Below are 14,622 nucleotides of genomic sequence, written 5' to 3' on the forward strand. Positions count from 1 at the left end.
GTTCACAAAGTTCAGAAAAACTGTCTGGCATTGACTACGAAGTGCGGTTTTTGCAACCCTGCCTTAGCCACCAGAATAGATCAGTAGGCAAACATCACGCTTAATAGTAAGTACGGTCTCAACCTTATACCTATAACAACTGCTCGTATAGTGATCTAAAATTAAAAACAGGTCATTCCTATCGGAAATGGCGATTGCAATGATCACAGTATATTATAGGAAACTATATACTGTATAACATTTTTTTTTCTTTTTTTTTCCCACAATTGCAGATGCCATTTTCTGTGGAGATGAGCCTTGCACATGCGTGGAAGGGTACGAGAAGCACGGAGAGAACTGCTTTCCCATCAACAATTGTGAGATTAGTAACGGCGGTTGCCTGGGCGAGGCCGAGTGTGTTTATACAGGCCCTGGTACAAGCATGTGTGTATGCCCACCCGGGTATCAGCTCGACTCAGATGGAACAAATTGTGACCAATGCCTAGATAACAACTGCTACAGTCAGTGTCAGTTTGTAGATGATGATGAACTTAAGAGTGTCACAAGCCTCCAGACCCATGTTGAGATTCGATTCCTGAATATCAAGACATCAGATTTGTTGCCATATATAGGAGAAACTACCACTGAACTCGTTGTTTATGCGCAGCAAATAACAATATCTGGGGTTCTAACTCTACCAAGTGGTGTAGATAAAGTTGCCTTCTTTTCCAATGAGATTCTGAAAGAAAACGGAGCACAAATTGTACTGTGGAATAACGCGTCACATGCTACCGAAATAACAGGTCGCCGTGCAGTTGTTAAAGTTGAAAACAACAAACTCTTGTGTGATAACCGTTATTCAGCCAGTAATCCATGGCCAGGAAATGTGAAAGGGACTGTTTTTAATATCTATACATCTAAAACATCAGCACCTTTCTCATGCTCTGGAAACTACAACACCAGAGATATTTCAATACAAGCTGCTTTAAAATCTAAACAAAATCCAAAGAAATCTCTCGATGCTGAACTGTACTCCCTGATTCTAAATTGTGCTAAGATCATGGCTCAGGGAACCCCGTTTTCAAAGGAGGGCAAGTTGCTCAAAGGAAGCCTTCCTGTTACATTAATTGAGTATGTTTTAGATGAAATTCGAACGGCTAAGAAGGAACAACTAGATACAAACTCTGTAAATGCGTTAAGACTGAATGCAAAAAACTTGATGGAGGATCTTTCCCTTCGTGCTCGCGGATATTACAGAGTACCTTACCTGTCGCTGAAAGCACATGAAAAGATTCTTATCCTCATAAAGGATGACGCTAAAATGGCCATACAAAAATACGAAAGGTTCGAGAGAATATCCCAAGATTTTGCAGCAGGGATTGAAGCCACAGATTCCATGACGGAACTGATGACAACCATCGTGAGGAAGAACGACCTGGACGTTGCAGCTCTTGAAACAGAACTTGAGGCAGCAAAAGCAGATTGTCAAGCAATGAAGAACAAACTTGAAGATGCAAAAACAGCTTTAGATACTGCTAAAGCTACATTCGAGGCAGGAGTGCGAGCGTACTCAAACCAGCAGATTGCTAATGCAGTGTTCTCTGTGCTTGGAGGAATTACAACGATATTTGCTGGTGGGGCTGGCGCGTTTATGGGTTTTACAATTGAACTGGGTTCTTTAGCTACCGACATAAGTAAAATTCAGAAGACTCTTTTCAAGCTAAGCATTATTATGGACTCCATTTCCAAGATAACCGAAGCTGCAAATACGTTCACGGACCTTCATTATGACGTCTTACCCTATGCCGGCACTGAAATTTCAGATTACTATTCTAAATCTATGCCCGAGAAAAAAGACCAGAGTTTGGCAGTGATGGTAAAAGAGTGGGATGTCTTTGCCGCAGAGGCAGATGCATTTCTTGGAGTTGGAACAGCTAGCGGGATATCAGGAGCATCAGATTACTTAGCAGCGCTTAAGACAGTGGCAATCTGGGGGAAAGGATATCACGAAAAATCTATCACTGTTCAAGAGCTTCTAGCAACGTTGACGAAGCTAAAGACACTTAAGAATGAACAACATGAAGCACAGGCGAAGATAAAAACATCTCGAGACAATGCACTATCTCTTAGAACGGTCAATGGAGAATTGCTAATAGAAATGGCGCTACAAAAACAACGACTTCGTAACATAATGGTTGAAAAGCTAATGTCCTTCTGCGATTCGTATTTCTACAACTGGTTGTCGGAATGTCCCGTGATGCCTACCATGTCAGATGACTTGTACGCTTTACACGAGAAAGTCAATCAGGGTCTAAGCGCTGTTATCAACGCTGTTGAAAATTTTGCACCTTTCATTCCTCAGGAGTTTGAAGCAACCATAATCCTTGCGGACGATAGCCAGGAGTGCAATAGTGTTGGCAAGCGGTCGCTGAGAGGTCGAAAGAGGCAACATAACGAGAGGAGGTCTGCTTGTGGAGTGAACCAGTTGGCTCTGAACACACTCAAATGCCCAATCTCAGAGCTCAAGCGTGCTAAAGGCTTTCTATTCAAGCTTGATGAGAACGACTCGGACATGTTTAAGGGTCACGAACGGGTCCACGTGGACGAGATTGAGATCTATTATGAAGGGGCCCAATTTGACCAAAATGGGTCACCTGGAGCAAAGACAGCCATCACGACATGGATTTCCTTTACCGGAATGATGACAGATGTATTTAGGGGAAGACGTTATGAGTTCCTTGCCCCTCCCCGAATAACAGAGTTCTCTTACAAGATAAAAACAGATAACACCTACGAAGTAACGCAGTCTGGAAAAGTAAGCAGCAAATATCAAGAATACTACGACGGAATCGCCGCCATTACCACCTGGAGTGTTAGCCTTCCTGCCTCGCTGAATAGCCCCAACCTAAATTTAGACGGGGTAAACCAGATTAAGATAAAACTCAAAGGGACGCGAGTACCTATACAACCGGTGGGAAGTGGTGATGACGATTTAGGCCAGGTTCAGGGAGTTGCAAAGATGGAGAAAGGAAGACGTCACAAGAGGAAGGAGACGCACGATCGCAAAGCATCATAAGAAGAGGATCAATGTAAGACAGCAGTAGCTGCGGAATTTAATAAGAAGGCTCTAAAGAAAAATTTAAAATATATATAGACGTAGGGATTAGTCTTGCATTGCAATAAAAAGTATTGTCTAAATGGCAGCTCATTTTTGAGTTCTTGTTTTCTATAGCACCCTAACCTGCGATCAGGCGCGCGGTCCTTCAATTCTTCTCTTTTCTTTAGGACACGAGGGAGGAAAGGACACCTGATACATTTACTTTACGCATCGTCTGTCCGTAGTCCCGAATCTGGACTTTTGTCTGATTGGTCGAAAAACAAAAGATTCTTCGGAGTCCTGCACCGATTGGTTACAAGTAACATATCTGACTTCCGGTGCAATTAGATAGGTTTTGTCACCTTCGTCTCTTCATGAGAGAAACGCGAGCTGATCGAGGAATTCTTTTAACAGAAAGCTTATTTTTTTAGTGAATCAAGTCAACAATGCAGAGAGAAAAATGTTAACAGCTGACTAGCATGAGTTGTCATTGGTGAACGGTAAGGATATTCGCTATTTCTTCCTCGACGCTTTCTTGTTTGCACCAGACAGAATTTACTTTAAGGAGCGATTTTAGCTCAACCAATCAGAACGCAGCATTGATAATGTTCATGACTTGGAGTATAAAGTAAACATGTACACCTGCACTTTTGCAAACTGAAGAAAGACCACGAAAGATTTGTTGCCGCAGAATCAATTCCTACACTTTTGACCATTTCCAGTAAAATACAGAATTCTGTAATTCCACTATTGTTTTCAATTAATTATTAATTTTTTTGACTCGACGGTTTGAACAAAAATACCACATGGCATTGATAAGGCAAGATTCTCATAGCAGCAGTGATAAATTAATCTTTAAAATCTGTATCAACTTACCTTTCACCACTTGCCTGGAAATTAGGTACAAATACATTTCGATTATCCGACTTGGTTGCAAACCGCTTGAGTTTCCCGTAAACTCTGACACGATATTACAATGTACCTTTGGGCGTCAGTTTTCATGTGTAGTTTCAAGTGACTTTTGATTAACTTTAATTTGTTGTAAAGAAACCCAGACAGTTCAGACATCTGGTCTTACCGACATACTATAAATGTACGAGCTACGAGTCGCTTTTTCCGTAGACTGCAAAATAGTCCGTATTTTTTGCGTATTCATGACGCGCGAACAGTCAAACAAAAGGTCTGAAGTGAGGCGTGTGAGACTCGCGCAGTTCGCGCGCGTGTGGCTCTTTCGCTACTCTTACGATACACTAAACCGATTTTGAGAAAAATAACGACTGTTTTGTAGTCTCCTTTTTCTAAGGTCCCGTTTATTTATATATTTTCCATCCCTTTTGCTATTCGAAACTCGAATAGTTCCAGTTTCAAAATTAAGAAATGGTAAACGTGCAGTGTGCACAAATATTTGCTTGAATTTAGTATGAGCTTGACCAACAAGTCAATAACACAATGCTAATTGATAAATTTACGTTTCAAAACAGACTTTCTCTTCTATAAAAAACACACAAAATGTACCTTAAATCTTCGCTTGCTCGATTTTCCTTCAGCCGATTCTAGCCGCGAGGAAAACAGTGATTAATTCATCCAGAGCAAATTTGTCGCCTGATCTTTTGTCTTTTTTCCTTCAAAACGACAGCTTAGTATTTTCTTCAACTTCCACTTTTCATCTGTGCATTTCATCGGCGTATTTTACGGTCAGGAGAGGAGATTTGTTGAATTTACCTAAATTTTACCGCGCTAGCTCAGTTTCTTGGCGTGCACCCACGGGCAAATGGTAAATGGTAGTGGCTAACTGACCGATCAGAGCGCGCGATTTACTTTTGTTATGTTATAATGTAAATTAGAAGAATAAGTGCGACTTTAACACCACGAGCATTGTAGAATTGCGGACGCTTGTAGTGGAAATTCCCAATTCCCTTAGCAGCTGAAATTATTTTCACACTGGCCGTAGGCCCAGAGCGGTACTCAGACCGAGGGCACAGTTTCTCCCAATACAGACCAACCTTGGCCGGTGAATAACATTTTTATTTTTTATCTACTGAGATTTTAAAGTTTTAGGAAAATTTTAATTCAGCCTCCAACCTATGTGTTTTTAAGAAGGGCGCGTTCGTGTTGATGTTATTCAAAGCGCGCGATCTATTGCAAACCAAAACAAAACATTACAACATGGTTTTTAACTTGTCATTTATATTATCACAATTTAAGCTCTCTTTAGAATAAAGAACGGTTTTTGTGTCTTGGTAGACAATTCATAATCTGAGTGTCAAACAAGGATAAAAGAATTGACGAACTTAAAAGCCACAGGAAAGAAAATCTGACAGCAAAGATAATTCAATCGAGCGGGATAATTATAAAAACTGCACAAAGGCTTTATAAAAAAAAAGCTTATTACACATACCAATCTTAGGGTTTTGAAGTGAGTTCGAATAAAAGAAGGCAATGTGGGTATAACTAAACAATTATCTAAACAAAGAAATAAAAACAAAAAAAAAAACAATTCTCCCGATTTTAACCTGATTTCTAATTCTTGGAAAAATCCAAGATGGCGGCCAAGATGGCGACTATTGTTGGTGACGTCAGAGGCCTCCAGCAGCTTCACCACCCGTAAAATATACCTCATCTTGTTAAGAAGATCAAAGGCTTTTCACTAAAGGTAAAATCGTTTCAAAATACGGCAACATATCAAAAACTCCGGCTCCAAGGAGGGGCTCCATCCACACCCCCTCCCCCTCTTGTACCACGGTGGGGGTATGAATTTGCGTGTGCGTCCGAGGGTTAAACAGTTTAAATTTACCATTGCACTGATTACACGATGAGCAGGGACTCGGACGCTTTTAAGTTGAATCAACAGGCTAGCTGGTCATGTATCTGTAGGCAAAGTGCAGGCTTCTGTGAATGTGTTTCGCTTTCGTTAGATACTAACCGAGGCAGTATACTTCACGCAAGATATATTTAAGTGTATAAAAGGCGATAGAGACGAAAATGTTTAAAGCACATTGCAGTATATTATGAAATATGATGTTGTCTGCATCTTTGATTTTATCTTTTTCGAATCCAACGAGAAAAATCATTTTTTCAACAGATTGCAGATGAGATTTTCGACACGCTTGTTGACAACACCATGTTTCGGCGAATATTTTTTGCAGTTTTGTCATCTGTGTAGTTAACGACACCCCTCGTCTTCTGCTTTGACATTTTTCACCTTAAACTATTCGAGTTTCAAACAGGAAAAGGAAAGGAAAATATAAAAATCAACGTGAACTTGAAATAGCGACCCGTAGTTAGTAAATGTATAGTATGTGGGACAGAACGGATGTCCGAACTTTCGAGATTTGTTTACTGCAAAGATCATCAAAAGTCACGTGAAACTACACGTGAAATCTGACGTCCCAAAGGTGACTTGTTGAGAGATGCTTAATAAGGAGGCGGTAGGCGACTCGTGGAGTAAATGTATCAGGCGTTCTTGTTTCCCCTTTCCCCGAAAAAAAAAAACAGCGCGTGATCGCAGGTTCATAACACCCTTAAAGCGTTCATGTAGTTTAAACCAAATGCACAGGCAAACCCTTACAACAGGGACGAGACGAATGTCCTCTTAGAAATGCTCAAGTAACGCGTACTGGTGCTGGCCATGGCCAACCTCATCACGAACTTGCACCAGCAAACCACCCAGCCTCGGCACCCACATGCATGTAAATTCAATTTCGGACTAGAAATAATTTGTCTCGATTTTCGGATAGGCTAAATGACCCTACCCCTATCACTCGACAGCTGAAACTAGAGAACACTAATGGACATAAGATATCGCAAGCCCCTGTCGTAGTAACCAGAGATCAGGCGTTATTTTTTTTGCTTCTTTGCTTCTTTGGCTCGAGAGGGAAAAAAATAACGCCTGATACATTTATTTAACAAGCCATCAACCGCCCCCTAATTTACATAATCTAACGTCTTCTTGACCATTCATGTTATTAGCCAATCAGCGTTTACCAGACGGGAATCAAATTTTGGCGGGAATAATGTCTCTTTCGAAATCAATTTTAAAGAAAAGAAAATTTTAAGTACATTCAGATGGCGCTTCCTAAAGAAATTTTTAAATGTTTTTTTGTGATGAAATACTGCTAGCTGGAGCTGCCGTACTTTTATTTAACAGCTAGAAATTATAAAGAATTTACTGGTAAAAGCTCGTTGACCTCGTTCTGAGCGGAAAGCAGTGAAAAACGAAATTAGGCTGAAGCACCGTATTTCACGAACTGAAAAAAGTTGTGAAAGCGAAGATCGCTCAGAATAATTCTCAGGTTTCTGAAGGAGGAATTACAGTCCAACTAGGTCAAGATTCCATTCATAAATTAATTATTTGAAAAGTGAATCCGTTTGTCGCTTCTGTGACTTGCGGGCGGTATCAAATTGCCTTCAAATGATCGGTAAATTTTTTTCTGCAAGTTTTAGTTTACGATGAAATAAAAAATATTTCAGTGGATAAAATTTCTATTTAGACTTTTTTAAAATTCAAGAAAACTGAGCCGGCAGAAATTTCATGACGAACTCTTGTGCGTATTCACTACTCTTTAGGCAAGCAAAAATGCAGACTGAAATCAACAACAACTAACGGTGGCAGAGTTTTGGCCAATCGGAACAGGGCAAATCATCCGTATTGTTTCCTATCCAATCAGAAAAAAAGTCCAGATTCTGGCTTTTTTGCATGTGATCTGTAAAAGATGTGTATCATGCCCTCCTCCCGAAAACAGATTATAGAGACAAAGGGAGAGGGCATGATCGCAGGCTACTGTCGTAGTTGCTGAAGCCATTTTAACCTCATTTAAATAACCAATAACAATAATAATAATAATAGTAAAAATAATAATAATTGTCATTTTAAATTTATGTTATGGGTCACTAAAGCATAAGAAACTATTAAAAACTACCAAAACTAACCGAAGGTCATGCATTCCAGAGATAAGGTGCAGCCAGGTGGTGTGCGCACTACGATTGCGATGCATTGTGGATTCAAAATTTTCAAGATGGCGGCGAAGGTCGAGAAATTTCGCAGGTTATATGCTTTATTTTTCAATAGATACAGTTCTTTCCTTAGATCGTTTTTTCTCGATTTCATAAGCTAATATTTGTTTAGATTTTTTCTGTGGAGAAAAACAAATCGATATTCTTCATTTCAATCTAAAACGTGGAAACCGAAGATTCCTCCTGTAAGAGCATGAAATTTGAACCCGGTTTTTAAGAAGCTGTAATTTCCATTATATTGCCCGTCGAAAGTAGAAGATAGTTGTAAGTGTTTCTACAAACCTTGTTCTACGCTAATTTTTTATCGCTCCCCAACGCGCCCCACGTTTTGTGATACTTTTGCCGAGTTGAAACCGGCATGTTTTCATGGGAAAATGTAGCCTCGCGAAAACCAATGTGACATGTTACTGGAAGTGTTACTGTTGTAATCACAAGCTGATCACAAAATAGCGGGGCAGCGGCGAATGGTTCCTCCAAACAATAGCATTAGGTGAGCATAAAATGTTCGAAATTGGTATATAAATAGGCTGATGTGTACTCTGATGTAGGAATGTCTGTTTTTGTAAATAATAGGACTAAAAAAAGCATAATAAAATTGCAGTCATACATGTGATTCCCTTTACGCAGGTATAAAATCAGCAGGACAAGAATTACAGGTATTAAATTAAATGATAAATTTGATTATACAGTTAAGCCCTGTGCATTTTGAAACCAGCCATCCTTTATGAAAAATGGTTTTTGGGAGAATTGCAAGAATAGTGCAGCTAGTGTAGAAGAAGAGTTTCATAACATCCACCAAGCTTGCACTTTACTTTTATTCAGAGAAATATGCACATCACTCTTGAGAAAAGAAAATCATAATCTACTTCCAAGATTGGTGTGTGTTGTTGTGTGGATGTTACAGGTGATGTTATGACTTTGTCAGTTTCTCGCCTAGTCCCTGTTTTATTCAGTGGTGATTAGCCTCTGTAGCAGGCATTTAAAAGGAAAGGGAAAGGGGTTTTGGGCACAAGAGAAATGAGAGGAGTGCACGAAAAAGGAGGGAGTGATTTCAACATTCACCTGGTTGATGTTTCTAATGCAAAAAAAAATTATAATTAGTCTCCTGTATGGTAGGCATTTCCCTCCCTCCTTCCCTCACATTTCTCTTGCACCAAGAGCCACTTTCCCTTTTCTTTGAAATGCCTGCCACACAGGCTAAGTGATGTCATTCTATCTGTTTACCCGTTTACACTGTTTAATATATATCAAGCAATTTGCATATTTTGGTGGCTGTAGTTAAAATATAAATTGCTTGATCATTGAATGTACTTTTGATATTGGAAAACCAAGGCTGAAAAAATGGTGACAGGGAAAGGAAACAGAAAAAGTGGAACAATGGGGCAGTAAAATCGTGAGACTAAGAACCTGAATTAACTAAGTAAGCCTAGACAGATTCTTATATGAATAGTAGTTAGCACAAGTTAAGGCTATTTAGGTTTTTAAATGGGTTTATATTTTCTGAAGAAAAAATGTAGCTAATAGTATTTGTTTCATCTTATTCCTCATATAAAGTCTGCATACTAAATTAGAAGTTATGTGAGAATGGACATAAAAAGAGGAATGTATTTAAATTTAAACATTGGCATTTACATTGCAGTTGGAGTGATACGACAGCTTTGTCTCCAAAGAAGATTCTAAATGTTGATTTATTACTGGGCTGCCTGTGCGGCCCACTCATAAAATGGGCTTTCGGTCGTCGGTGTCGAAAAGTGGTCTCGGGGGGGGGGGGGGGGGGGGGAAGACACGAGGGTCTGGTACCGAGAAACGATGTTCTCACAAATGGTTTCATATGAGTTTCTCTTGCACGGAGCCTTACACGGATACTTTTTGTACCTCGTCTGCGCTCCCCCTGAAAAACCCACAAGGCGTTGCGAATCTGAAGAGGCTATTTGCGTTGTTCGAAGCGATTCGATCATGGGAGTCACTCTATAATTTTTTTATTGTTCGAGTTTAAGTCAGTTAAATGATGTTGGCGCTGGGAAGCTCAGAGAAATGCTCGCGTTGCATTCAAACCGACACGCCGTTCACGGTAGGTTCACACTAAAAGACTGAAAAGATGACTGTGAGCGTCAGGTTTGGAACGCCGTGGCCGCTTCGTGAACTATCGATCGATGTAGTACATGAGCAATTAAGAAGCACAATTTATGAGCAAAGTATTTCACCAGTTGACAACACTATGGCTGAAGACTTGATTGTAAGCCGTCATAGTCAGTGAAGCGAACAACTCAGTTGTCGATGAATGGCAAATGAATCCTGATGCGACGCACGTCCATGAGCGAGGGACGTGACAACTTTGCCATGTTAGAAGACTGGCTTTTCCTTTAAATATTTCCTTCTATTTAAAGCAACACACGCCACTTTGGAGGTCTAAATTTCGGATACTCGGGATAAAGAAGACACGGACAAAAATAGGAGCCCTGAGAATTTCGCACACAAGTTTAAAGCTTCACCGAGACATGACATCCCATCCGGGAGCTAGGTTTGGTGACTGAGTAGAGCATACAAGTGTAGCCCACGTCGAGGTTTCAGGGGATTTGCTTTTGTTTGTATCTGTACCTTGCTAAGCTTTTATCATTAAATTTGTACATGATCTTGAGATCACAATTCTGTGTTTTCGCCCATTCTGCAAGCACGCTACATTGATGTCAGCATTAGAGAGTTTCAGAAACATGCCTTTGAAAATTTTCAGCTCTCAAGATGTTTCTTGATATTTTTTTTTATCATTTTATGGAGATGTAAACTGAAGTCATTGCAAAATGGAAACTTAAAAAAGCCTATAATCCATTTATCTCGAAACATAATACACGTGACTTATACGATCTTTATTTTCCTAAAGTTGTTTTGAATACGAACGAACACGGTCAATGTGAGGGGCAAAAACAGCATTAATATAAATGAACCATAGGGTTTTAACTAATATAAGGGTCAATTATTGTGCATTGAGATGAATCGCTTGAAAAGAGAGACTTCGCTTGAAGATGTGATCAGAAGTAAACAAGGGTATAATAGTGCGTCACGTTCAGTCTTTTTAATATCCAAGGAGTCACTGTCAATAGTGTTTCCATATTGTTTAGCTGGCACGAAAACTTCGGAGGAGTTATAAAATAGCCCCTTTGCAGCCCAGTTAAAAATCGCCTTTCGGCGATTCTTGTCTCTGCTCAAGTGTACAGAATTTTTTCATAGATTTCAAAAATAAGAACCTGTTTCAAATTTTAGGCTAAACATGTTTTTGTATAGAGGGGGCTCATCAGGCATATTTTAGCCTAACAGGTTCTTAAAATTCAGGTTCTAAGTCAAGGGGTTTTACTGTACTACTAGGATCCACCTCTGCAATAACTGGTAACCGAAAAGCCCTCTTTACGGACAACCGCTTCATACAGACACCTGATCAAGGCTGTGCTCCAGCAGAGCCCTGTGGCTCCTAGCACCTAACTTTTGCTTTTGGGCGACTAGAAAATCTCGGACTTTTCATACAAATCATATGCTGGGCAACCTAGATTTTATAGGTTCAGAGAACTGGGCTCCTTTCAATGTTCCTTAGAGCACAGCCTTGCTCATCATTACAGACAGCTTGCTTTGTTCCCTGGAAAAAAGCCCTTAAATTTTGTCTAAATTAAGATGGACAATTTCTACAGTCCCCTCAGTGTCTGTATAACAGAGTTGACTGTGAGTATGATGAGACCTATGACACCATATTTAAATTATAAAATTGGGGTGAGGAGAAAGGAAAGGGGTCTCAAGCTATGTTGCCCCAGCCCTGATTACAGGAGATTTGTGAACATGTATGAATTCCACATTTTGAAGAGTTTTTATAATCCAAAAAAATATGTGATAACATGTGTTTGTACATACTGACACAATCATTAAACAAATAGTGGCTGAAGCTTTTAAAATCTATTAACTACATCAGGCTTTGTAATCACAAATATGCCATTTTCAGTTTCAATCCAATTATAAGACATTCTATGACTCATACCAATACAAAATGTATGGGCAAATAAAGATGCTCAATATCGTATTATCTATAAAGAGGACACAAGTTCATTGTACACAAATACTCTCTACTTTGACTTGTCTTCATGTGATGATAAATACATGATAAGTACAGATGTTAAGCAAAACGAAATGCAGACTTGGTGCCAGCAGAGAAACAAGTCCTTGAAAAGATGACCCCCTCAACTTCGATTCTCTTATTACCGCTAGCAAGTGAACATCTTGCAATACTGAATGGCAAAACAAAATAAGCTCGTGGCCGGGTATTCTGAAGAAGCTCATTTTATGAGTATATACCACAGCTATGCATATCAGTACCTCTTAGCACTAGTTGCACTGATTTCACGGTGAATTCAAAATTTTCGGCGAACCGCGGGTCTTCCCTCCCGTGCTTTTCATGATTGAAGCATTGACCAAAGCGTTTCTGTGCAGACTTTTCTCGGTCAGTTGCAAACAAGATGCAAGATTACGAACAAAATACACCACAATACACTTATCAACGAAGTGAGACTGTTTTTTTCCCTTAGAATTGGACAGACTTTCTTTTTCAAGAGCTTCCGGAAGAGATTCGAAGCAAAATCGTATATATCTACAGTGTAATTAACGAATATTCACTCCGCAGTCGAGATGTTCACTCCACGCCATCTTGACACAAACGATCAGATTTTGGATACCGCCCATGATGCTTAGCAATCGTAGTGCGCACACCACCTGAGGTGCAGCTGACTGGAATGCACGATCGCGCAAGATTAATGCCAGGTAACTCGAGGAATATAGACTCATTTGACCTTAGAGAGTACCTGGATTGCTTTTTGATAGTAATTAAATCAATTAAGTAATTAGGAGCTTGACCATATAAGCTCTTAAAAGTCAAACGGTAGAACCTTAAACTTGAAAATTAGGTAGAGGCAAAAAAGATTGTATCATTTACCGTAGCATAACAAGGTAGAAACTCTCGTCGTTGTTGACTATGAAAAAATCTGGGACTTTAAGTACGAAAAACCACTACACGATGGTATTAAGGGAACAATTTGCATCACGTGACCTAGATATTTGACACTCTCAGAGAATGTAAGGCTCAGCTAGACTCTAACTAAGGGGCTATCTTGAGATCACAAAATAAGTATTAGTGCATGCTTTGACCTCCAAGTGAGTTAGTTCAACAGTTAGAGTTAGTGGTTGTCTCGAGCTGGGATTTGCGCTTCAAAAAGTCACTTGACAAATATTTCCATCCACTCTGCAACACTCTAGGGTGACTAGCTATACGCTGCTATGTATGTTGAATTAAGAATATTTCGCACTTAGTCTCTAATTTAAAAATCCCCCCCCCCCCCCCCCTCAACTACTTCGTGTTTTGCGTTTTGGCTTAACATGGAGCTCTGCGGGGATTGTAACAACTAGCTTGTTTCAACCATTTTCTTGGCTCGTTCGTGCTCGGAAAGAATTCTGGGTAATTAAGTCATACCGTGAGCGTAGAACAGTTCCTTTTTCCATTTCAATTCGTTTTATTGGTTGTCATAAACTTTACTAATGATGATGAGTGGATTTTCTTAGGAGAGCTGAAAGAGGGGGAGGGGTTAAAGTCATTAGAGGGAGTACCTGAAAGTTCAAACATGAAGAAATCAAAAGACGGGCCTTGTTTAGTTAGCAGTGCATTTATTCGTGATTATCGTTGCTGTAAAGAAAAGATTCACAAATTGCTTTCACATGACAAACTCTACGTGGATTGAAAAAAAGTTGCAATAATCCGATGCCGGAAATCCGACCGATGTTTTACTCGCTACTGCAGGATACGTTTTTTGTAGGCTTTAACATCTCGCTCAAACTGGATCTTTTCTTCAAAGGAAAGGGACCTGAAACATTATTAAAAAGAGAAAAAGTAAGAAATAGTTAACGTCATCACTATTTTCAGCAGCTTTATCAGTTTATTCTTGCCGAGAGCTCTGAAAATTATTCTTAAAGATGTATTATAAGACTTTGTTGAACAGTGATTAAGCACATTCTTTTAACAATCATGGATGCGTACGTAGGAACAGGAAAGCCACGGATAATTACCTCATGAATAACAGTTGTTTTTAAACTATAGTCAGATTACCTGTCGATTGGTTCGTTGAAGTTGGTGAACAAGAGGAACGAGAACAAAAAGAAAAAAGGAAGAACAAAACAAAAACAGAAAACTGCTCACCCCTTAACCTTCTCCCTCAATCCTTCAACGGCTTCAGCAGTCTTGGTCCAACTTTCTACCGTGTCTCCAACTTGTTTCTTCCAGTAGGTTTTTATGGCCTGCACATGGTCCTGGGCGTATCCCTCGAAATACTCTTTCTTGGCAATTTTACAGACGTCGCTGTTCGTGCCATAGTAAACTCCAACACAGAAATTTTTGAAGCTTTTCGCGGAATCTTTAATGTCTGATGAACTGATTTTGTTGGGTCCAATGGCTAAAGTGCAGATACACATTGGGACGTTATAGTAAGGGATAAGCGCACAGTCGGCTTTTC

General features: G+C 39.7%; 1 protein-coding gene across 1 annotated transcript in view; it reads left to right on the forward strand.

The window, feature by feature from the left end:
* The window catches only part of LOC140947294 (uncharacterized), a 10,230-nt gene extending 7,175 nt beyond the window's left edge, over window positions 1–3,055 (forward strand). Inside the window, exon 9 of the mRNA XM_073396386.1 lies at window positions 273–3,055. Coding sequence (XP_073252487.1) covers window positions 273–3,055 — 2,783 coding nt within the window. The remainder of the gene's footprint in view (window positions 1–272) is intronic.
* The last annotated feature ends 11,567 nt before the right edge of the window (window positions 3,056–14,622 follow it).

The sequence above is a fragment of the Porites lutea genome, chromosome 1 (genome assembly GCF_958299795.1).
Source record: "Porites lutea chromosome 1, jaPorLute2.1, whole genome shotgun sequence".
NCBI lineage: Eukaryota > Metazoa > Cnidaria > Anthozoa > Scleractinia > Poritidae > Porites > Porites lutea.